The sequence below is a fragment of the Schistocerca gregaria genome, chromosome 4 (assembly GCF_023897955.1).
Source record: "Schistocerca gregaria isolate iqSchGreg1 chromosome 4, iqSchGreg1.2, whole genome shotgun sequence".
Taxonomy (NCBI): Eukaryota; Metazoa; Arthropoda; class Insecta; order Orthoptera; family Acrididae; genus Schistocerca; species Schistocerca gregaria.
In genome coordinates, this window is record NC_064923.1 from 345,395,238 (window position 1) to 345,420,626 (window position 25,389).

General features: G+C 44.7%; 1 protein-coding gene across 1 annotated transcript in view; it reads left to right on the forward strand.

Moving 5' to 3' along the window:
• The first annotated feature begins 8,960 nt into the window (after nt 1–8,960).
• Nucleotides 8,961–25,389, forward strand: part of LOC126267425 (uncharacterized) — a 181,745-nt gene continuing 165,316 nt past the window's right edge. The window contains exon 1 of the mRNA XM_049972678.1: nt 8,961–9,132. Within this exon, the coding sequence (XP_049828635.1) occupies nt 9,016–9,132 (117 nt within the window). The 5' untranslated portion in view covers nt 8,961–9,015. The remainder of the gene's footprint in view (nt 9,133–25,389) is intronic.

Here is a 25,389-nt window from a genome sequence, read left to right on the forward strand (position 1 = left end):
AAACTGGCTGACACTGACGGCGGCAGTGCACAAATGCTGCGCAGCTAGCGCCATTCGACGGCCAGCACCGCGGTTCCTGGTGTGTCCGCTGTGTCGTGCGTGTGATCATTGCTTGTACAGCCCTCTCGCAGTGTCCGGAGCAAGTATGGTGGGTCTGACACACCGGGTGTCAATGTGTTCTTTTTTCCATTTCCAGGAGTGTATATCGCAGCCAGGGGAAGTGTGGTAAATTATACATCTCAGTGTGTAATATTATCGAGCCGTCGATACTGACCTCAGACGCTCAGTACATATTGACAACACTGAGAATATTTTGGCGGCCGTCAGTGCCGCTCGTTAGTATTTCAGGTGTTGACAATCGCATCTTCAGACAGTTAATATATAGTTGACAGTATTATTGAACGTCTGGAGGCTCCTTAAACAATTACCCAAAGTTATTGAACTAAATTTCGATTTTTCAAATTGTTAAACTGTTCGTGCGTCTGCCTAGACAAGCATTAGCACCAAAAGGACTAAATGAAGCAACTCAGAAATTTGTATCTAGAGTTGTATACGATCAAATAGCCTAGTTTGATTCCATAGTTGTGGATTAAATTTCTTTAATAAAGACACCTACAAGCTTCTTTTTTAAAAGAAAATCTCCATTAATTAGGAGACACCTTCTAGGTTTTCATCCATCTTCAGGTGATATATAGTTATACCAGGTCTCTCTTGTAAGAGTCGATAGGAACATTTTCTCTAGTGCTCCGGAAGATACCTGCAATTTCGTTTACGCATTGAGTAGCTGGAATCATCTCAAAAAATGACTGGTCGTCACATCTTTTATGCGATGCCCATTACCGACGGAAAGCGTTTATTTTTTCCCCATTACAAACAAAATGGTTTTTGAAGCTGAATTCTATTTGCACTTTGTATGCCACTCCGTCTTCAGGCCACAAGTGGCCCCTCGGGACTATCCGACAGCCGTGTCATCCTCACTGAGGATGCAGATGGGAAGGGCGTGTGGTCTCCCAGCCGTTATGATGGTTTTCTTTGACCGGAGGCGCTACTGTTCGGTCGAATAGCTCCTCAATTGGCATCACGAGTCTGAGTGCACCCCGAAAAATGGCAACAGCGCATGGTGGCCCGGATGGTCACCCATTCAAGTGCCGGCCACGCCAGACAGCGCTTAACTTCGCAGATCTGACAGGAACCGGTGTATCCACTGTGGCGAGGCCGTTGCCCATTTTATATGGAGCGCTCCCGAATTAGTCTAGTTCTATATTCGTATTATCGATGTGTATGAAGAGAGACAGCAAAAAACGAAGAGCGACCCACAAGGGAAACTGCCTATCGCTCCCCCTTCAGACTTAATGGTAAGAGGGCCCGTCAAAGCATAAAAACGGGGAGAAGGCTTACTGAAGAATGAAAAAAAGCAAAATACAAGCAGTGAACGTTCCAAGTTTAACAAGTACGTTTGACCCAACATTTAAAGCACAAAGCACGTCATCCAGATGGCCCTTGGCATGTGCTGTCTCACCTAGGAGTGTACGCTGGGGAATGGTCCATATAATGTTAAGTGTCCTAACCATCGAAGGCGACGTTCCTTGAGAGTGGCGGTGATAATCGATAGATTCGCTGCATTCACGGTCGCCTTGTTTACCACTCGGTCGCTGTATGCTATGACTAGAATGTTTGGTTCAAATGGTTCAAATGGCTCTGAGCACTATGGGACTCAAAATCTGAGGTCATCAGTCCCCTAGAACTTAGAACTACTTAAACCTAACTAACCTAAGGACACCACGCACGTCCATGCCCGAGGCAGAATTCGAACCTGCGACCGTAGCAGCAGCGCGGTTCCGGACTGAAGCGCCTAGAACTTCTCGGCCACAACGGCCGGCCTGGTGTGTCATACTCGGCAATAGTACGTGTGTCATGTGATAGGACCTACGATGAATGATTCAAATGTGCCTCCTTGCCCGATATACGTGTATGTATGAAAGTGAATGTGATCACTCCCAAGGAAATAATGAAAAAATAAGCTGAAATGAACGCAACACTTTCACTATCAAACGGTTCCCATGTGCTATGTCAGAACGTATATTTTTAACGTTTTTGAAGTTGAGTTCCGTTCTGGAACTTTTGACACTTGAATTCCTCTGTTGTAACATAGTTCGCATCCGTTTATTTGCTGTTTTCATTTCTGTGAGGCGTCTATGTGGTATCTCGTCTGATCTCACCATTCATCACATTTACTTGAAACGGTAATGTATCCTTACCATATGACTTATATTCTATAACCAGTGTATAGTATGACAACTGCCAAGACTACAGAAAGAGAACAAACATTTCCATGATCGGACAGACAGTTTACAAAGATGTGGAAAAAAAAGTGGCTCGATGAATTTTCGAACCCGGTTCCCCTGCTTCGCAGGCCAACATCGTGACCACTTTTTTTTCTTTTCTTTACCACCTTTTGTTGTTGTTTTTTGTCCAACTCCTTAACCGCTCTTTTTTTTACAGGGTAAAAAAATATAAAGAATGGTGTCGGGAAAGGGGGGGGGGGGCAAAATGGGCAGGGTCATTGTACGAGGCCTGGCTATGATGTCTCCGCCGCGAAACAGTAACATATGGAAGGGGTGAATGGCCACAGGAGAATATTCATTTATTTATTGACAAAAAATAATGCGCCTTTTCCATGACTTCTCTAAAAGAAAGAAAAATAAACACAAAGATACACTCCTGCTGTTACACGAATATGCAGCGTCTATACTCCACGGACGCCGCCACCCCATTTTCATGGCAAGTCTTCTTGTAATGTCGCGAGGGTACCATGATCTGTTCATCTCCTTGGGCGAATGTATCAAATTTATCCACGTGACAGCGTCGTGTTTCGTCGTCGGGTAATAAACAGCATCCGGATAGAGGAGAATGCGGGAATCGACGTAAGAGGGCGACATTCGTAAAAAGAGAGCCAAAATTTGAAGCACAATATACCAGACCACTTAACCAAAGGTCGTTAACGTTTCCTAACTTTGCAGTACTTAAGCTTAAACCGCTCACTGTTTCTATTTTGCTTTTTTTCATAGTTCAGTACATCTTCTTCCTGCTTTCTTGTGTTCAGTTTATGATTGGGACGACTTATCACTAAATCTGAGGGGGTTGCGATGGGGAGGTTCTCCTGTCGGTAGTCTTGTATGTTTGGTTGTAGCAGTCAGCGGGGGGCAGGGCAGTTGTGTCGCTGCTGGAGAGCATTGAGGTCTCCTGTCCCTGTTAATACACATCAATAAAACGACCATCGCATCAAACTAATCTGGGGTCGCATCCATCGAATGGGCACGTAAAATTCCGCTTCAAAAATCATTTTATCTGTAACGGGAACCAAACCGACGCTTTCCGTCGATATTGGGACTCACAAGAAAGACGTGATGAACACTGTTTGTTTTGGCTGACTCCAGCTACACAACTGCAGATATCTGCTGAAGCACCAGAGAAAATGCGCTTGACAACTCATAGGAGAGACACCTTGTATATTTGTTATCATTATCTTCACGTCAACCGCATTTTCGATGCTGCTGTTGCTGTCCTGTGTAAAATAATAAGTAATTTAGCATCTACATTTTTCCAAGTTGTATATCTAAGTCTAATAATAACACATTCAATACGAAAATATAGGAAGTTAATACAACTGAGAAAAGTTAGTAGGCAAAGAAATTAATATTCCACACAGGGCATCTGAAGCATTCAAAATGCAGTCGACATAAATAACGACGCCAGCTATGTAACATATCAGCGCACACTCCGAAAATTTCGTTCTAGAAACATCCCCCAGGCTATGGCTAAGCTATGTCTCCGCAATATCCTTCCTTCCACGAGTGCTAGTTCTGCAAGGTTCGCAGGAGAGCTTCTGTGAAGTTTGGAAGGTTGGAGACGAGGTACTGACGGAATTGAAGCTGTGAGGACGGGGCGTGAGTCGTGCTTGGGTAGCTCAGGTGGTAGAGCACTTGCCCGCGAAAGGCAAAGGTCCCTCGTTCGAGTCTCGGTCCGGCACACAGTGTTAATCTGCCAGGAAGTTTCAGGTATATAGCAGATTTACGCCAACTGAAAATGAGTGAAAACTTAAGCCGTGTCTTCACATAAAAAAAACTTTAAAAATGTGGCTTTAAGCCGTATTAGCAAGATCGTGATTAAATTCTGGTTGATCGTCGATTCTGAATTTTCTGCAAAAAATTTCAGTTAACTTTGAGTCGTTTTTTAATTTATTTTTTATCTTCATGTATCTTGCCCAGTTCATTTCTTCGCCATGTCTCGATTGTCTTTGCGCTCCGTCTTTTACGGCCATAGTGTCGACATAGCGTTATCCTTTCTTTGATGGCTCGAAGAGAATTACCGGTTTTCCTAATCGAATGACTGCTAAGTAGACGTAGAAAACTTCGACTTCAAGAAGGAAAATTACAGTCTAATATCCAGAAGACGTCGATGAGGAAATCGTTATTTTCTATGTAAAATGACATTGGAGAAATTAGGTTCATTGCGCAAAGGCGGTTGGCGAGGATTTGGCTCGAAACACTATTCGCCTTAATCGATGTCCTCGCTACAGGCTGTAATATATATTACCATCGTCTGTTACGTATAAGAACCTTACGAACTTTTACTCCTTGTCCCATATGTAGTGCGAAGTATCTTTCGTGCACTACTCCTTGACATGCAGACTATACGTCAATGTAGAATATTCCGTTCTGAAAGCGTTATTGTCAGTAATCTCTTCTGCGGAGACCGCCTGCTGCAACGGATATCCTTGTGCCGAGTGATATGGGCACTACTCTGGAAATCACTTACGGAGAAAGGCGCTCTGTGGGTCGTGGAGGGGATATAGCTTACGTATTTCATGAAGTGTTAGGACATTTGTCCATCGCACGTTGATTGGATGAAATTGAGATATGACATAAGCTTAGAGCTTTGACTACCAAAGCGCATCACTTTCATTTTACAGGGTGGGGCAAATAAGAGTGGCCCGGACTTCGGCGCTTTGCATTGCCATGATTTTGAAACCATTTGTGGCTGCAGTAACGGAGGAAGAAAAGACCTGCACTTACCTGATCATACAGCCGGACGAGCCTTGGAGCACACTTACACAATCTTCGCGCCTGACAGAGTTGTTAGCAGAGGTCAATCTATTAGCCGCCCTAGTTGGCCACCCAGGTTATCTAATCTGCAGTGTGCGATTACTTTGTGTTGGTAACTCTCAGGTCTAAGGTGTATCGCAAGAATCCTCATAGTCTTCAAGAACCGTAGCACAACATTTACGATGAGGTTGCTGCTGGAATCTCATCCGAAATGTTCCAGCAGTCCAGCCTCGATCCGCCTTCAGCAACTTGCTGACCAGGGCCCAAAAGTGTCAAGAGATGAATGGTGGTCACCTCCAACACCAGCTACAGTCAGTTTAGTACTTTATTTCCTTCCCTCTGCTGTGTTTCTTTGTACCCTGGAACTTTGTTCTGTTGGCCACTTTTATTCGCCTCAGTCTGTACTCTTTCCTTCGAGGAACATCTGCGCTGTTTGACTACACTGCCTTATGAGTCAGCCGATCATCGAAGCCGTAGTCTGCCGATAGTGGGACTACATCTGTGTTCCGTTCACATTTTTGTAATTTGCCCCTATTTAAAATTTGAGCACAATTTGTAAATCAGAGGCATGTACCACCTCCCATTAGATATTCATTATATGAGATTTCCAAGCCGTTGATTGAAGAAAGTACTCTTAGTTTCCACATGTATATATGTGAGACTTTGAATATTACAAAGGCACCGAACGAGGAGGCGCAGTGGTTAGCACACTGGACTCGCATTCGGGAGGGCGACGGTTCAATCCCGTCTCCAGCCATCCGTGATTTCCCTAAATCGTTTCAGGGAAATGCCGGGATGGTTCCTTTGAAAGGGCACGGCCGATTTCCTTCCCAATCCTTCCCTAATACGAGCTTTCGCTCCGCCTCTAATGACCTCGTTGTCGACGGGATGTTAAACACTAACCACCACCATTACAAAGGCAGAACTTAATTCGTACGCTACAATTATTTGATATTAAGCAGACAACAAATTTTCTGTTCGGTAACTATGTGACATTAGAGACCATTACCAGGCTAATGAGTTCCTGATCTTATCAGGAACACATTCCTCAAGTTGCACAGTGTCTCGGCGTCTAACTTCTCTCTAAAATCTGAGAGACTGAACATTCTGAACCATTGCTTGGTTCCCTCACAGTTACTTCCATTAAAATAAGTAGAAGTATCGAAAAAAAATTCATTCACTTCTTCTTACGTACCCTACATCTAAGTTTATGTGAATTTTCGCTAAGTATTTTGTGGTAGTAATGAATAAGATGTTAGAAAGAAGTTACATCAGCACTAATTTTCGTAATTGTTTTCAATATTTTTTTTCCTTTCTTTCAAGATACGTTAAACTTATTTCCGTATATGCTTTGTTGTTACCTTAGTACTCACAAATGTGCCACACAGCAAAGACCATCAGACGTGCTAAAGAACGACAGAAAAATAATCTCAGGAATATATGGAAGTGAAATAAATTGCCACAGAACTACTCGGTGTTATGCACTGTATGTTGAGAATCTGAAATGCCGAGAACAACATACAATTACTATTAGAAGGAAACAGCTCTGACTGACAGTTCGAATTGTGAAGAGCGAGCAATACTATATACAGCAAGACTACCTTGCTTCACCGTCCATGGTGTTCTTGAGACCTATGGCGGTATTATATAAGAAAAACGAATATTTAAAACGATAGCTGGTATTTTATTTACATAATTGTCAGGGAGATGTCCAGGTTACATTGTGCTCTAGCGTACTCAAAGAAAACTGAAAGTACAGCTCTACAACTCCTTCTAATTACTGATGTAACTGTGAAATTTGTAATGTAATCTTTTCTTATTCTGTAACGAAACTGAAGTCCACTTATCACTTGCGAAGGAAAATTATGAAAATATATAGAGGAAGTACTTACGAGCAACAATAGAAGGGAAGTATTTCATAGATTACGAAATCCTACAATTTTCAAACGCTCTCTGGATTTAGCTGGAAAATAGTAGTTCTAATGCTTCACAAAAACTGTACCTAAGCTCCATAAAATAAAATAACAGACGCATAATTATTTATATTTTTAGGGACGCGTACATCAGTCGGTAAAAACGGAACACTTATAGGATCACCTTTTCTGCCCGTCTGTCTGTCGGTTGGTCCGTTTGTTACGCCCTCTTTTTCTCTGGAGCGGGTAGACGTATCAATTTGAAATTGATGTCATACTAAGGTCTATAGAAATTTCGCGGTGTAATAAACGTAAGCTTCTAAGCAAATGCAGCCAGAAGATAAGGCGATATATGTCACACATTTTGATACTCGCAAATTCACTCATCAGAACCTACGCGTTACTCCCCGTGCACCTAGAATCATGAGATTTGGCGACAAATAAGGTGTTACATTATAATCAAAGGAAAAAATCTGAAAATTGTTAATTTTTAATTATATTACACGGATATAAATATTCCTTCCATCATCTGTTACCCGACTTCAAACATTCTCGAAAGTCTTAGAATCCCTAGGATTGATGTCTTGCCAGTATCAATGCCGATAACAGGCAAAAATCGTCGGTAGCTTCGATTCCCGGGATGAATGAACTGTCTGTAGACGTAATTAAGTTTATGCGGAATCCTCAGTCCGACTCCGACCTAGCCAATTTTTATTTACACGTACATAGGAAAATTTTATTTTAAGAAAAAAGACACAAGATCATCAGTGGAATACATACGATAACAATAGGATTAATTGATTTCCGCGGATAATGGTAGCCATGCGGTCAAGTTAGTTTAAGTTAGATTAAGTAGTGTGTAAGCGTAGGGACCGATGACCTCAGCAGTTTGGTTCCGTAGGAACTTACCACAAATTTCCAATTAATTTCACAACACATAACAGAGAATATTCCATAACGCACCCAGAATTCAAGAAATCGAGTCATTGCCGTTGCCTGGAAAAGAGTACCCTGACCGAATCATAAATAAGAAGGAGGTGGAAAGAATATAATAAGCAGATCGAATATATAAAAGGAATTCTCGCTAAAATTTAAGCGCCTGGTGGATGTCAGAAATATTTCAGGAGGAACCCAATTCGAGGGAAATGCAAAAGTTACTCAGCTTTGCGGGATACTTACTGACACATGTCGGACTTAGCATCAATTGTAATTATGCGGTTGGCTGTTCTCCCTCTTAATATCGTGGACCACAAGAGGCAAGAGAAAGTTGTGCTCGTCACCTGTACATAAAGCCTTTAAAATGCGTTATGTGCACTGTCGTGAAATATTGATTTTTGTGTTGGGGTTTAGAAGCGGATATGGGAAAACCATACCACCAGTTGTCTAGATAAATCGAGGACGAACGATTTTTCATGCTGAAAAACCCTCGTAAAATGGTTAGAGAAAGTAACTTTTCCACAGAACGGAAATACAGCCTCTCCAGAACAATGACATACTTTCGTCGATTTTTAATACGGTGCGAGGAGCAAACGCACTGTAAGTTACTCAGTGAGAGTACAGTTTAACAAGATGATTGAGAATAATTATTCTGGGACCCACCTGTGAAAGAAAAAATATGCCTCGCAGTAGATGAACATTCATGCGACTCCATATGGTCAAAGTGGTTGTTAAGATTTGACAGCTGATTATCGTGTTTCCACTGTTATCTGTAGCCTGTTGGAAGTTCAAGTTAAATTCAAATAACTGGACCAGATCTGTGGAGTAGCTCCGTTGCGTGATTCATGTTTTCGTGTGACGCAATTCCTTCGCGTGTCTGCAAATACCCGGATCCCAACAATCGGAAGTGCCGTCGCGTTCAGAGAGGTTGAGCGAGCATCCGCTAGGGGCGCTGCGAGCAGCCGGCGCACCGCAGCCTGCGCGTGGCGCGTGGAGCAACAGTGGGCATTCAAGCGCCAGTTTCGCTTCAGACGCGGCAGCGACAGGAACGGTCTATCGCGATGCTGGTGACGGAGCCGAAGACGCCGCAGCTCCTGCTGGACTCCCCAACACTGGCGCGCGTCGAACGAGCGCGCATGCGTCAGGAAGGCACCGCAACGCGTTCCGCATGCTGCCAGGTATATCTCACAAACATTTAACGCTTGTTTTTTCAATGCTACAATTAATTACACGAAATGGAAATGTTAGTCGAATGCATCGACTGGCTGTTGGAACGTTGTTAACCTGTACGATGTTACAAATTCGACGATGGTTGTATAATACTAGTGGGATTTTCGACAGTTATGTAGCAGGGCCTTTGTAAATCTCTCGGTGAAACATTTTTTTTCTGTGCAGGTTTGCACTAACAGAATTTCTACATATTCTGTGACTACATTTTTTTGTGTTTACGACTGAAGAATACGAGCAAATAGCGAGAGCATGTGTTTATGCTAGGAAATACAGTGTGCATAACGCTTAATTGTTGGCGCTGTTTTGTGAACGTTTATATCTGTACCTATTTGCAGCGTTAGCGTATTGTCACATTCCGTTCGCTATTCGGAAAGTTCTGAGTAAACTATTCCAAGGTGGTGACTCGGTGTACTTTTTTTTCGGGAAAGGGAAATGGTAAATTTTACTTATTCTTAGGATTTCATGTTTCTTAGATTGACAGCGACTGAAAAACGGAGCACAATTTCCCATTTTACTTGTATATTTTCAAATTTGTTGCGCGCCTCCTAGATAATGATGTTGCGAAGAGAGTAATACCGTCTTCTATAATGGGTATCACTGATAAGTAATACTAAACTGTATAAGGATTAGTAAATTGCCCATTTGGATGCGTTATGAATGATGGTTTTATACTGAGCAAATAAATTACTCAAGGATTTGTTTTATCAGTGTTCAAAAATTATACGACGTCGGGGTATTTTCTCTACAAATATCTTTTGAAATCTGCTAACTATACAATACCATCATTCAAATAGGGCAATGAAAGCTGGCAATCTCAACTACTCTTGGCTGCAACATCTTCCTGGTTGTTGCCATTTGCAGATACATTTTTTAACGGGGTCGGCACAATGAATGTGTATCAGGAATGTACCATTCCAGAGATGTTGGAGTTTCTAACTTGCTCGGTATAATACGATAGAAGGCATGTTTCATCCTTGTATGAGCACTTGTTTCTTGTGTTACAGCGGATATATAGCACTTAAACTTTACAATTATGTAAAGAGCAACCGATGAGACCTGCATGAAGACAGAGAGGTTCCAAATCGCGAAATAACCCTCATTCTTAATGTTCTCCTTGTTTGAATCTGTTATGATATTGTTTTACTTAAATTCATTGTGCAGTAACGAAAAAATGTGTAGCGTAAGTCTCCGACTTGAGCAAATCGCATCCACGATGTCATATGATATTTGTTTTTATCATCTGGACTGTTTTCGAGCTGACTATCGACCTGAGCACATACTTTAAACGAATATTATTTTCTGAATCCACATCTTTTTCTAATTTCTAACTTCATATTTTCCAAGAATGGTAAGTCAGGTTATTCTCGAGCTTGGATAGTCTTTGGTTATATGGAGTTACTTGTTTGCGCACTGGATAAACTGACATTTCTTCTACATTTGTTAACTTTTCATCTTCATGCTGGCAGCGACGCCACACTTCTCGCAGGAACAGGACTGAATCCAGGGCGCGGGATCGAATTCTGTACCAAGTTATGACAAGTCACTGCTTGTAAAAAGCCGACTTTAACAAAATGCGTTCCTCGAGCTAGAAATAAATAACTGACTCCGTAAGATGATTTTGTTTTTAACAATCATTATGGAAGCGATCATACTCGTAACTTCTGTATCGATGGCTGCAGACACGTGATCACCATTGTCGACAACAGTCTGTACCACGGCGACAAAGTACCGCGGCTTCTTTTCGGAGAAGTCGGCCTTTGACACCTGGCTTCCCGTCTTAACTATTCTGTAGGTGCCTGGAGGCGGCTGGTGAGGAATGTGGGGTGTGTTAATAGCAGAGCCCTTCCCGTCCCCCGGGCAAGCTACCTGTTGCCGGCTCCCTTCCTGCGCCGGTATAGCTGAACGCTAACCACCGTTCACCTAGAGCCTGCCATAATAGAGCAGATATCGAGCTTTTCACTCTTTAGGAGGTATTATAGGCCTTTGTTATTCCTTGGCACTCAATTCTAAGCTCCAAGATTCTGTACAAGTGTGTCTGGTTCACAAACCGCAGGAATGGGCTAACAGTCGTCGGTATCTGTATACTCTAGGCCGTATACATACAGGTTTTCGCCGCTTTCACTTATCGTACTTTGACATAGTCATTGTATTCGCTATACATGCTACATAATTTTGTGCGTTGTAACAGTCACCCCAGAAGCGTCCATATTCGTAACTACTAGATGGCTGCAGCCAAGTGTTTTTCTCTGCCTCTTGCTTCGAAAAGCGCCGTAAGATGTAATAGAAAGACTTGTCGGTGATGTATTGCATTATTCCAATATATATTACCGTGGATCACACGTATAGTCACTTTTTACACATGCAGTCTGTTAGCTTGAGGCCTGATGAAGTGCAACCTAGGTCCGAATATAGTGGCGGTGGTAGCACGTCAAAAGATGCACATGTGCGATCGGAACAGCAATCCGCTGTATAGTATATCTTAGTAGAAACCAGAAGCTAGTTGAATTCATTTTCACTGAGCAACGTTTAGGTTACTTAGAGGTCAGGTGACTTGGTAGGTGAAGTTACGACCTTTCTCTACCTGTATTTGGTCTGAACACAGCATTGGTTCACTAGATATGGTCGTAATGGAAGTGGTGTGCCGTTATCTTCCTCTGATCTTTCCACTTGATTACTAGGGAATTCACACTTCATCGTTTGAACCAACTTAACGGAACTTCAAGGGTTCCTAGAATTTAACGCTGACTTCTCAGTACGATGCAACTCGCCATTTTTCAATTTAAGAAACCGGCGCGAAGGGGAACAACACTACACAATTCGTAAGGGAGAAATCTAATGATCGGCAAGGGAATTAGCACTTAATCACCGATCACCCATACCCTAAATGAAGGCTTCTTCCCCTTCTATTCAAGTGTAAGGCACGGGAATAGTAACTCGTTATAAGTCGCTATACGAGAAGTTATCATCCACATTTTATCATTGATGCTTCGTCGGGTGTTGAAGAGTATTGTTTCCGTCCTGAAAATAGTTTCTTGGAATTTCCTAATAAATTTCCGGAAGATGTTCGGCGTCTTTCTCTGAGTGCTGGTTCTTGCTCCAGAAGAAAGACTGCGCTAATGGTTCCAGCATCTGTCCAGCTGCTGGAACCATTAGCGCAGTCTTCTTTCATACACGCTATGACCCCTGTCAGTCTAACGCACACATACATACAAGGGCAGTTTTCGATGTAGGATGTGGGACTTATCAGCTGACTCTGTAGTGCCGACGTAGCCTACTAAGAAATCTGTTCGCACCTCTCATAGCTACTCCTGTAGTCACATACAGAAGCTGTGGATTGAAAGTCAAGAGGATTCTTCTTTACCGACGATGATGAAAATGTCCGCTGTTGAGACAATGAAACTATCTCTTTGCTGCTTGGGTTACTTTTCGGGCCACTTCTTATTAACCTACGTGTACTACCACGTTTGTTCTCAGTATATGGGAGGTAAACCTGTTTCGAGTAGTCGGTTTTGGCTCCCCAAGTTTATTTTCCCAGTACTTTAACTCCATTCTGCTACACGCTCATTAAAGCTGTCACTCGGATCCATCTGGCTTTCATTTTAGAAATAATGTCTAGGTTTGTTGCTAAACCATTTCCCTCTGATATTCTTTTTTCGATGTGTGCTAATCCAGCACAATATACAAAAGAGCTTCTGTGAATTTTGGAAAGTAGAGACAGGAAGTGGTACATTTGAAGCTAAGAGGCAGAGAATATATGACTCAGTCGTTAAGAATTAAGTGTTCCCTGTGAAAACCAGGGATTCAGACCCTATAACTGGTACGATCTGCAGTGAGTTGGTAAGAACGAATAGAGAACTCAAACAAAGGCAGAAGATGGAGCCTTTGCGAAAGAAGGAATTCATGTATTTAGTGTCCATGTCTGCTGGAAGACTCTCGATCAAAATGGATAGTAATGATTTCTCCTTTGAAACATTGTGAGAATTCGTGGACTTTAATCGAATATATTGACGCATAGTTACTAGAGTGTTTAACAACGTATGTTGTCTGGTGGGTATGCAGCAGCTTGGAAACAAAACTGTCAATGTAGAAACTTAATTCCATAATGTTTTCGTAATGATCTGGATGCAGCTACAAAGAGCAAGAATGACGGCTTGATCCGAAGCTATCGAGTACGGTTGTTTAATTTCTTAGAACGCTGAATCAGTGTGGCGTTAGTCGCTAACGTGATAACAGTTTATGCTCTCTCTCTGCAATTGGCGTGATTCACCAGCTAACTCTTTCCAGTATGTAGCTACACCGTTGCTGGCGCTATTTCCGTCTTTCACGCATCAGTTTTGGGAAATACACCTTCCGTTTGATAAACTCTAGGCAGTCAACTATTTTGAAAGCACAGTGGTCGCTTGTGGAGATCTCTCCAGGAGCTCCACCCAGTTTGTAGTTCCTATCGATTCGTCGCATGGGCAACTAAATGCATCGCAGTTTTTAGTTCCGCTACAACAGAATGGGCGCTTTTATTGTCAAAGCTGATCACTAGTAACGAGAATCATTACGCTATTAAATGAATACACGTGATCCCCGACACATGAGCCCGCATCTTTTCGATTCGTCGCACACGGTTCAGGTTTGCCACAGATCGCATGTGCCATAACCTTGGCGAAAACTGCTCTTCCTTCCTGTGAAAACGTGACGCTTATACGCAGTCGCTGTGTTCGGCAGATATATTATGTAACGTCTTTGCTACAGCTTCCAGCTGTCATCAGCGCGTTTGGTTCATTCAGTATTTTTTGTCTCTGTAAAGTTGTGCCAGGAAATTTCGATGTTTTATTCTCTAATGTAGGGGCGATTGTAGGACTGTAGTTTTGCCCTTAATGTTTCACTGCAGTGTTGTCAAATTACTAATTTTCATTGAGGAGTTTGTCACCTGTTCGAAGAGATTTCTGTATTGCTGCCAGTCGTCGTAAACTTCACACCACGGTATTTCAACTGGACACCGGCCAGTCTTCCTCAGGTGAGCCATGGAAGACTGACGGCTGATATCTTCGATGGCTCACGTGAAGATGGCAGGTGTCCAGTTGAAATACCGTGGTGTGAAGTTTACGACGACTGGCAGCAATCCAGAAATCTTTTCAAACATTCAGTTCGCCGGGAAAATTTTAAATTTCACAGTGTGTCACCTCTGATACCGTAATAAATTTTACACACGCAAACAATTAATTAAATTCTCAACATATCAAGGCCTGGTTTTGTGGTCACCACAGCTGTTATTAAAACATTTAATGTTTTCAAAAGTTTAACGAAAATAAATGTGTGATGAAAATCCCCATGCATGCTGACACCTCGCCGTTGAGGTACAAAGTCATACGTCGCTGGGAAGACGACCGACTGGAAGTGACTGACAACAAGCGCCGTGTGGTAAAGCCCGCAACTCGTCCGTGGCGTAGTCGTTGACGGGACGAGGTCCTTACTCGTCGTCGCATAGGCCATAGTCATATGACGCATGGATTCTTGTGTGTGAGAGAAATCTAAATTATCCTAAGGACAAACACGTACACGCATGCCCGAGGGAGGACTCGAACCTCCGCCGAGACCAGCCGCACAGTCCATGCTAGCATGGATTCTTACTCCGGCAAGAGGGCCCTCCAATGTATGATGCTTGTGGCGTGCAGATTACTATGCGCCACCTTTTGTTGGACAGTGTTTTATTTTACGACGAATGGTCCGCGGCGGATTTGCCGACGGATCTGCAATCTATTTCAGACAATAATCAAACGAATCTGGCTACAGTTTTAAAGTTTGTGAATCGTCCAACTTATTACGTCTGGGAGAAGGTTTTAATTTGTTAACAGGGTGACTAGCTCGCCTATATTTTAAGTAAGTGGTCAGCGAGTCACATTTCCCTGAGCCTTCCTTTTATCTTCTTTCTCGTTTTACTTGTGTTTTATTCTCACGTGTAGCACCTTTAATTCTTTCTCTCCGCGCGGGATTAGCCGGGCGGTCTGAGGCGTTCCAGTCATGGCCTGTGCGGCTGGTCCCGGCGGAGGTTCGAGTCCTCCCTCGGGCACGGGTGTGTGTGTTTGTTCTAAGGGTAACTTAGGTTAAGTAATGTGTAAGCTTAGAGACTTATGACCTTAGCAGTTAAGTCCCATAAGATTTCACATACATTTGAACATTTTCGGTCTTGGACATGTGTATGTGTTGTCCTTAGCGTAAGCTAGTTAAAGTAGTGTGTAAACTTAGGGACCAATGATCTCAGCAGTGTGGCCCCATAAGATCTTACCACAATTTTCCAAAATTCTCTCTCGTTACCTTAGCGTGGATGAGCACATTTTACTCATGTTTTCCACATTCGTTTCTTTTAATTTGTGTTCAAATGGTCCAAATGGCTCTGAGCACTATGTGACTTAACATCTGTGGTCATCAGTCCCCTAGAACTTAGAACCACTTAAACCTAACTAACCTATGGACATCACACAGATCCATGCCCGAGGCAGGATTCGAACGTGCGACCGAGCAGTCGCGCGGCTCCGGATTCAGCGCCTAGAACCGCTCGGCCACCGCCGCCGGCTTTTAATTTGCGTAAGGGCGCTGATAAGCCCGCAGTTGAGCGCCCGTAAGCAACAACTACACACACACACACAAACAATCCACGCACGCGCTCTCGCGTGTTTGGTAAATGTCGGTTCAACCCCATTCTTACAGTCTACGAACTTCTATTTGTTGGTATTACTGTCCCTTTCCACCCATTTGATCTTCACGTTATTTCAGCAAATACAATCAGCGGCAAAAAGACCATCTAATCCGTCATGCCTGCCACGGTGGCCGAGCGCTTGTATGCGCTTCAGTCTGGAACCGCTTGACCGCTACGGTCGCAAGGTTCGAATCCTGCCTCGGGCATGGATGTGTGTGATGTCCTTAGGTTAGTTAGGTTTAAGTAGTTCTAAGTTCTAGGGGACTGATGACCACTGCAGTTAAGTCCCATAGTGCTCAGAGCCATTTGAACCACTTAATCCGTCATAACTGTAGGTCATTTGATGCAGCCGCTTCTTGTTGCTGAAATGTTTAAAACACATGTTCGCAATCTCTTACCTGGTCCACTGTATGTGTGAGCGGCAGTCAAATGAAAACCGGACACCCGCCAATGCGACCAATGCCCCACGCGCTAAAACCTTTGTCCCACTGGGGAAAGAGACGATAAATTTCTGTTTCGTAAAACGCTATCGGCCGCTAACGGATCCACACCCGCTCTTGCTCTTCCTCGTCCGACTGAAACCGACGACCAAGTACGTCTTTCTTCAGGTTGCTAAAGATGTGAAAACCACGCTGCGAAAAAGCCGGAGTGTATAGAGAATGTTTGCAGTTTATAGCAACCAAATCGCTGAACTGTAGCCTTTGTCCGATTGGCAGCGTGGGGGTGGACGTTATCGTGCAGCAGAATGGTTCGGCCAACAGCCTTCCGACAGACCCAGGGTAAACGGCAAAACGAACAGTGGACACATCCCACACCTCCTCCCGATAGATAAATCCAAAGATGTTCACATAAGTTTCGGTAGGGTCCTGATTCTTTCTTCCACTGCACGGTCCCTTCTTCTCTTCCACTTCCTTGATCGTGGAACCACAATCAGTGCGCAGCGCTCTGAAGTCACTTTGCGTAAACCGCGACGCGTCATAAAGTCAAAACGCCTAGGAATGCTGTCAGACGGAACCATCCTTTTGCAGTATAACGCCCACACCGATACTCCCAATCGGACAGAGGCCACTCTTCAGAGATTTGATTGGGAAGCACTGCAACATCCCCCATACAGGCCGGATCTTTCACCGTGCGATGTTCACATATCTGGCGTCCTGAAGATACACTTGCGTGGACCTTGGTTTCTGTTCGACGAGGAAGTGCAGGATTGGGTGCGGCTGTGAATCCGTCAGCGGTCCACCGCATTCTACGAGACAGGAATTGGTCTACATCTACATACATACTCCAGAATCCACCATACGGTGCATGGCGGAGGGTACCTCGTACCACAACTAGCATCTTCTCTCCCTGTTCCACTCCCAAACAGAACGAGGGGAAAATGACTGCTCTGAACGAGCCCTAATCTCTCTTTTCTTATCTTTGTGATCTTTTCGCGAAATGTAAGTTGGTGGCAGTAAAATTGTACTGCAGTTAGCCTCAAATGCTGGTTCTCTAAATTTCCTCAGCAGCGATTCAGGAAAAGATCGCCTCCTTTCCTCTAGAGACACCCACACGAGTTCCTGAAGCATTTCCGTGACACTCGCGTGATGATCAAACCTACCAGTAACAAACCTAGCAGTCCGCCTCTGAATTGCTTCTATGTCCTCCCTCAATCCGAACTGATAGGGAACGCAAACGCTCGAGCAGTACTCAAGAATAGGTCGTATTAGTGTTTTATAAGCGGTTTCATTTACAGATGAACCACATCTTCCCAAAATTCTACCAATGAACCGAAGACGACTATCCGCCTTCCCCACAACTGCCATTACATGCTTGTCCCACCTCATGTCGCTCTGCAATGTAACGCCCAAATATTTAATCGACGTGACTGTGTCAAGCGCTACACTACTAATGGAGTATTCAAACATTACGGGATTCTTTTCCCCATTCATCTGCATTAATTTACATTTATCTATATTTAGAGTTAGCTGCCATTCTTTACACCAATCACAAATCCTGTCCAAGTCATCTTGTATCCTCCTGCAGTCACTCAACGACACCTTCCCGTACACCACAGCATTATCAGCAAACAGCCGCAGATGGCTATCCACCCTATCCAAAAGATCATTTATGTAGATAGAAAGCAACAGCGGACTTACCACTGGGGCGCTCCAGATGATACCCTCACGTCCGATGAACACTCACCATCGAGGACAACGTACTGGGTTCTATTACTTAAGAAGTCTTCGAGCCACTCTCATACTTGGGAACCAATCCCATATGATTGTCTCGTCTCGCAATGGAATAAATGTATAAATGCCTGTGGTGACTACTTTAGAATGGAACCATTCCCTGGTCCCGCTGTGGCGGGTGTTCGGTTTTCATTTAATTGTTCTTTATACTTAAAATTTAGGGAAAAACGATTGAAACACATGGTACAAGTGTTTTCATATTTAGCCAGAGGTGGTTCACAACATGAGAGTGTGTGGGTCAGAAATATCATCGCCCTGGAATCTAAATGAAGAATGTTTCCTGTGATGGCGTCGTTTTATGAAGAAGACATTCTTTAGGATAGCTTTTCCCCCGGAAGCGTATTTGATGGTGGAATGCTATTGGGCGACTTTCCCGCGTGGGCGAAGTCAGAGGAGGCGGTGTCGTCTGGGAGGTCGAGGAGCGAATGAATGAATCAGCACGCAGTTGCGTCTCGCGTGACGTCGCCAGCTGAGTCAAGCGGCGAGCCCATGACCCTCCCACTTACAGATGTCGGCGCTGATCAACGCGTCACTGACACCACGACACACTGCCGATGGCCCGCATCCCAGGCATCTCTAGTTAGGTCCAGCCGCTGGGCGGCGGTCGATGTCACCGAGTCTCGTTCCTTCCCGACCAGCGCCCGCACTCATGCAGACCAGAACTGGATAACAAACGTGCTTACCTCACTTTCTGTCTTCGATACCAAGAGAAGAGGTGCAGTTGTCAAGATCCCACATTCATCCCCGGGACGAGAGGCTAAAAGTCCTAGTGGCGTTGTCCTGATGATCACAATCTTAGGCCGCGTGGGATTAGCCGAGCGGTCATGGACTGTGCGGCTGGTCCCGGCGGAGGTTCGAGTCCTCTCTCGGGCATGGGTGTCTTTGTTTGTCCTTAGGATAATTTAGATTAAGTAATGTGTAAGCTTAGGGACTGATGGCCTTAGCAGTTAAGTCCCGTAAGATTTCACACACATTTGAACAGTTTTTTCACTATCTGATCAAATGTATCCGGACAACTACTAGTGGACATTAATATCCGATGTGATGACCCTTCGCCTTTATCACGTCTTGAACTCTGGTACGGATGCTATCAGTAATGTGTCTGAATGTCTCGTAGAAGAATGGCAGCCCATTCTTCCTCAAAAGTGGAAAACGGAGAACGCTGGAGTCTGGAGGGAATTCCACGTTCTAACTCAAGTCCACGAACCATTGCTTCACAGAAGCCATGCTGATACTATCATCGTCTCTGAACTATTCCTCTACTGTACGCTGCCCAGAATGCTGTAAAATATGTTCATATCCTTCTGCAATTGGCGTTATCCTAAGCGCAGTAACGAGACCACAAACCGAACGTGCCGACCGTCGTGGCCGAACGGTTCTAGGCGCTTCAGTCTGGAACCGCGCGACCGCTTCGGTCGCAGGTTCGAATCCTGCCTCGGGCATGGATGTGTGTGCCGTCCTTAGGTTAGTTAGATTTAAGTAATTCTAAATCTGGGGGACTGATGACCTCAGATGTTAAGTCCCATGGTGCTCAGAGCCATTTGAATCACACCGGCCGCCGAAAACAGTCTTTCCATACCATAGGACTATCTCCTCCGTACTTCACTGTTGTGACTACAGACCATGGCAGGTTGGGTTCTCCATACATTCGCCAGATCCAGACACTTATATTGGATTGCCATAAGGTGTAGCGTGAGTCCTAACTCCAAATCGCACTTTGCTCCAAATTGCCCTTTCACTGTCCAGTTGTGTCGCTCTGTCGCACCTCAAGCATCGCTTACCATTGACTCAAACGCTACCAGTTTCGACACTATGGGGTCTCGAATCTGGTAGCGTGTGTTAAAAAGAATAAACGATGCTGTATTCAAATACAGCCGCTGTTTTTTCAACATTATTCAGTTACTTCCTGTCTGGCTGTAGTCCCACTTTCCTTGATGGATTACCACAGATAGAAATGTGGGGCTTGTGAGGAGCTGCTTGACCATAATAATCCATTCTTTTTAACAGTCTATGCACAGCCATTGTGCTAACTGTACTACTTGGTAGTACTTCTGGAACACACGAGTGATTGCTTCCGCTTATTTCATGCAATATTTTACAACCATCCGTAGCGATGCTCGACGGTCCTTGTCAATCACTGCATGAGCTTTACCTGGTCTTAGTTTAGCTATGCTTGTTCCTCTCGCATCCACAATGGCTTCACCTGCAATAGGGTTGGACAGCTTCAGATGCCGTCCCCCGCCCCATGGATTTGTTACTCCAAGTATACGCATTGACTAGCCTGCGCTCGAAGCCACTGGCCTTACAGCTTCTGTACTGCTTCTGTGGTGACAACACAGTACTCCTTGCCTCCTTTGCTATTTGCGGGCCCTGATATCTAGTGCTTATTTCCGCATTACACAGGGGTGTCCGGATGGTTTTGCTCAAATAGTGCATTTTCACCGCAGTTTCTGTGTATCGATTCCAACAGATTCCACAAACGGACAAGTGAGTGTTCGTCGGCTCTGTTGCTGGCACTCACGTGAAAACTCGAGCAAGACATGAATTCGCTTGGCGTAAAGCGTAAGCTAGCATGGCACATCCGGACCCTCCGCTATTCGGTGGCGTCAGCTCACGCTCACTGGGTAAGCCCGCCCGCGATATGTAGTGTTCTCGGTAGTGGCTGAGTGCGTGGTGACATTCCTCAGATCGCTGGCGACACACCTGGCGAACCAGCGAGAAGCATGTGCCTCCGTTTGCGATAGCGACTTCACGCTTAACTGTAAGCATAACGCGAACGGTAGAAATATATGTAATGGACGGACTTCCTATCTGGCCAATTAAAATAACGTTGCAATCACACTACTAGTAGGAAGATAAGCTATTATAGAGAGTTAAGCATTTTAAGCGTATACTTGCTGTCGTTGAATGGTAGTCGCAGTCACATACTTGTCTCTAGTTTAGGTGAAACATACGTCAATGTTTTTCAAATTTTATGCATGTTAATTTGGCACAAATGGTTTTGGAAATTTGTGGTAAGGGCTTATGGGACCAATCTGCTGAGGTCATCGGTCCCTAAGCTTACACACTACTTAACGTAAGTTAAACTGACTTAGCCTAAGGACGACACACACACACCCATGCCCGAGGAAGGACTCGAACCTCCGACGAGGGGAGCCGCGAGGACCGTGACAATACGCCGTAAACCCCGCGGCTACCCCGCGCGGCACATACGATTTCTCAGTATCGGTAAACAGCAGTATCTTTTGTCGTTTCGAGTCTATTATCATAAAAAAGTGAAGAAAACTTGCAACTTCAGAGTTTGTTTCTATACGAATGTAACCGACTAATAATGGAGAAACATCAATCATGTAGAAACGAATTAAGTAGACTGTACTGCGATATTACTGTGGAAGCAGTATACTTGGAGACGATGCGTGGAGGGAGGGATTGTCGGTAAGCCTCCTTCTGAACTTTACTCTCTCCGGTTTCCTCATGCCTTCTTAGAACGTGCGAATTTTTACAGTAAACTTCTCCGGATTACACAACGCCTCTCTTATAGAGTCTGCCACAGTAGTTCGGTGAGAATCTCCTTAACGCTGTCGCGCTTTTTAAACGAACCCGGGACGAAACGCGCCACTCTTCTTTGGGTCACTGTCTCTTCTTGTTATCATATCTGATAGCGTCCCATGCCAATGAGCAATATCCAAGAATTGTTCGAACGAGTGTTTTGTAAGCCAATTCTCTCATAAGCGAGTAATATTCCCTTAACATTCTTGCAATGAATGTAAGCCTGGTACCTGATTTTCCTACCATTATTTTTACAAGTATTCGGTAATATCATTACTTGTTACTCTTAGGTGTTTTACTGTTGTTACATCGTCCGGTGATTTACTATGAACCACCTCATCGAAAACTAGTGGAGCTCTTTGCTTATTTACGCGTGATACGTCACATTTAATCACGTTCAGGATCAATTGCGACTACCTGCACCAAAGATCGGTCTTCTGCAGGTACTCCAGAATTTCGCTGCAGTATTCTTCCATTACAGACTACCTATAGACAACAACATCGTCTGGGAACGGCTTCCGTCATTGTCCTCTAGATCATTTATTTTCATTGCAAACTTTAACGGCCTTACAACACTCCCTTATGATATTTCCGAAGCCACTTTTATACCTTTGAAGGACGTTTTAACGGTTCAGCCTTGGTTGTTGCTTAGGGGTACGAGGAACCTTCCGAAAGTATGTTTCGTCATTGTTTTTTACACAGGAACTTGATTGCCAAAAGAAATACGCCATGGTATAGTGAACTATACACCTTGCACTATTTTTCGACGTAGTGGTCACCGACATTGAGACATCTATCGTAGCGTGCAGTCAGTCTGAAGAAACCAGCCTGTTAAACTCGGAGGAGGCCAGTCCATTACAAGGATGTTATTGTCGTGTAACCATCCGCCGCAGGCCGTGCATTTTGAACAGGTGCTCGATCATGTTGAAAGATGCGATCGCCATCCCCGAATTGCTCTTCAACAGTGGGAAGCAATAAGATGCTTAAAACGTCAATGTAGACCTGTGCTGTGATAGTGCCACGCAAAACAACAAGTGGTGCAGTCCCCCTCCATGAAAAACACGACCACGCCATAACACTACCGTCTCCGAAGTTTCCTGTTGGCACTACACACGCTGGCAGATGACTTTCACCAGTCACTGTTTTTCCACTGTTCAGTCGTCCAGTGCTTACGGTCCTTACACCAAGCGAGGCGTCGTTTGGCATTTACAGGCATGATGTGTGGCTTCTGAGCAGCCGCTCGACCATGAAATCGAAGTTTTCTCGCCTCACGCCTAACTGTCATAGTACTTGCAGTGGATCCTGATGCAGTTTGGAATTCCTGTGCGAAGATCTAGATAGACGTCTGCCTATTGCACATTACAACCCTCTTCAACTGCCGGCAGTCTCTGTCAGTCAACAGAAGAGGTTAGCATGTACGCTTTTGAGCTGTACGTGTCCCTTGAGGTTTCCACTTCACTACCACATCACAAATAGTGAACCTAGGGATGTTTAGGAGTGTGGAAATCTCGCGCTCAGACGTATGACACAAGTGACACCCAATCACCTGCCGACGTCCGAAGCCCGTGCGTTCCGCGGAGAGCCTCATTCTGCTCTAATATTCTAATGACTCTAATAGTCCAATGACTACGCAGGTCGTGGATATGAAGTACCTGGCAGTAGCTAGCAGCACAATGCACCTAATATGAAAAACGTATGTTTTTGGGAGTGTCCGGATACTTTTGATCACGTGGTATATATATATTCTGCTAATAGATGATTATTTTTAGATATCGCTAGAAAATGACCCATGCTCGAAACTGGTAGTAATAAATATAGAAGCAGCTCTGGTGGACTAACGTCACAATGCATTTCATTCAGAAAATACGTCGAGGCTGTGTACTTGAAGCAAGTCATTACTTTATCCACTAAGCATTCTAATTTAAATCTTGCATCTGTATGTGTTCTCTCTCGGAACTGCCGAGTCTGCTGCTAAATAGCGGGATATATTAAGACACTTCGGCACCTACAGCGCTTGAGAATGGCCTGTGAAGCCGAAATGAGCCAATCGTGTGAAACCAAATGAAGTAAATACTTGCAATCAAGAGGTGAGGTAGGACCATTACCTTGTGATTCAAAATGGGCTGTGGTATCCCACTTAAAAATCAAAAATCCACTTTTATACCTGTCGACTCCGCCCTATTAAGAACAGTTTTTGAGTTCTGCTGTAAATTCCTGAATCCCGTTACAAATGTGGGCCGACAGAAGAAATCGTCCAAGGATAAAGAATTCCGCGCTCGTGGGCAAGTGGTCGGTGCGGCGGAGACAGCAGCTGATCGCGGACAGGCCTTCCGAGCGGAGAGCCAGCTCCCACCTGGTTCGGCGCGAAACGCGATCTGCCGCCCGAGGGCCCTGGGAAAGCCACGGCTGGGCCAGCCTCCGACCAGCCAGCCACATCGGCGCCGCTCCGTGTGGGAGGACAGCACCGCATTCCACGATCCACAGCCGACCTCTCAACGTTCACTCGCCTCAGACCCGTGAGACACCACTGTTTCCATTATAAAACACGGGCGGCTACAGCGCCACAGTGACCCTGTTTAAGGTGACCTATTCTTGAGATCCGACTCGCCTTCACGGTTATTATGGCACCCACATCTACCTTGGAATCCTTTTCTTTTAGAACTCTTCATTTACTCCTAATGGTAAAGCCGACTGTTCAAGTAGACTCAGTATCTTTCCAGTTAGATACCAGGCAAGCTAGTGACCTGCTCGTGCGTTATGCACTAGCTTACGGGACAAGAAGGTAGGCTAGACCTGGATCGAATCCGCGTCACGGATTAACGAGAGATGCTACACCGGCCAGCCTGAGGTGATTTCCCTCTCTCATTGAGACAAATGCTAGGCTGGGCCCCAAATTCCGTCTCAGAGACTAAGGTACGTAAACATTTAAGCACACTGCCCAGAGACGTTAAGCCTGAATGTGGACGTTTTGCAGCGCGGACCACTGCTTGACGTGAAGCAAGAGACTCAATCAGATTCTGTGAAATGCCGACAGGATGTGGAAGCATGCCAAATCTAGTGGCGTGGCCTGCTGCGCTAGGTTTCTCGAGCGACGATCCACGGCGCGTAAAGTCCAATCTACGTCGTGCCACAGATTCTCCATTGTGCTGGAATCCGGAGAGTATGGTGACGAATGGAGTACGGGAAACTCATCCTGGTGCTCTACGAATCACGCACCTGAGCTTTGAGCTGCGTGACACGTTGCATTGTCCTGCTGGTAGACGTCATCATGCCGAGGAAGAACAAACTGCGTGTAGGGGTGGATATGGTTCCCAAGAATACGAGCATACTTGTGTTTATCCATCGTGCCTTACAGAATGACGAGATCACCAAGCGAATGCAACGAAAACATCCCCCGGGCCATAACGCTCCCTCCTCCTGCCGGGAACCTTCCGACGATCGTTTCAGGATGTTAGTCTCCTGACGGTTCACGCCGTATCCCCAACGGCCATCTGTCCGATGGAGTATAAGACGTGAGCCATCTGTCGCCACTCGATGATGGACGACCAGTCGCAGTATTGGTGTGGAAAAAAAAAAGGTTCAAATGGCTCTGAGCACTATGGGACTTAACATCTGAGGTCATCAGTCCCCTTGAACTTAGAACTACAGAACCTAACTAAATTAAGGACATAACACGCATCCATGCCCGAGGCAGGATTTGAACCTGCGATCGTCGCGGTTGCGCGGTTCCAGACTGA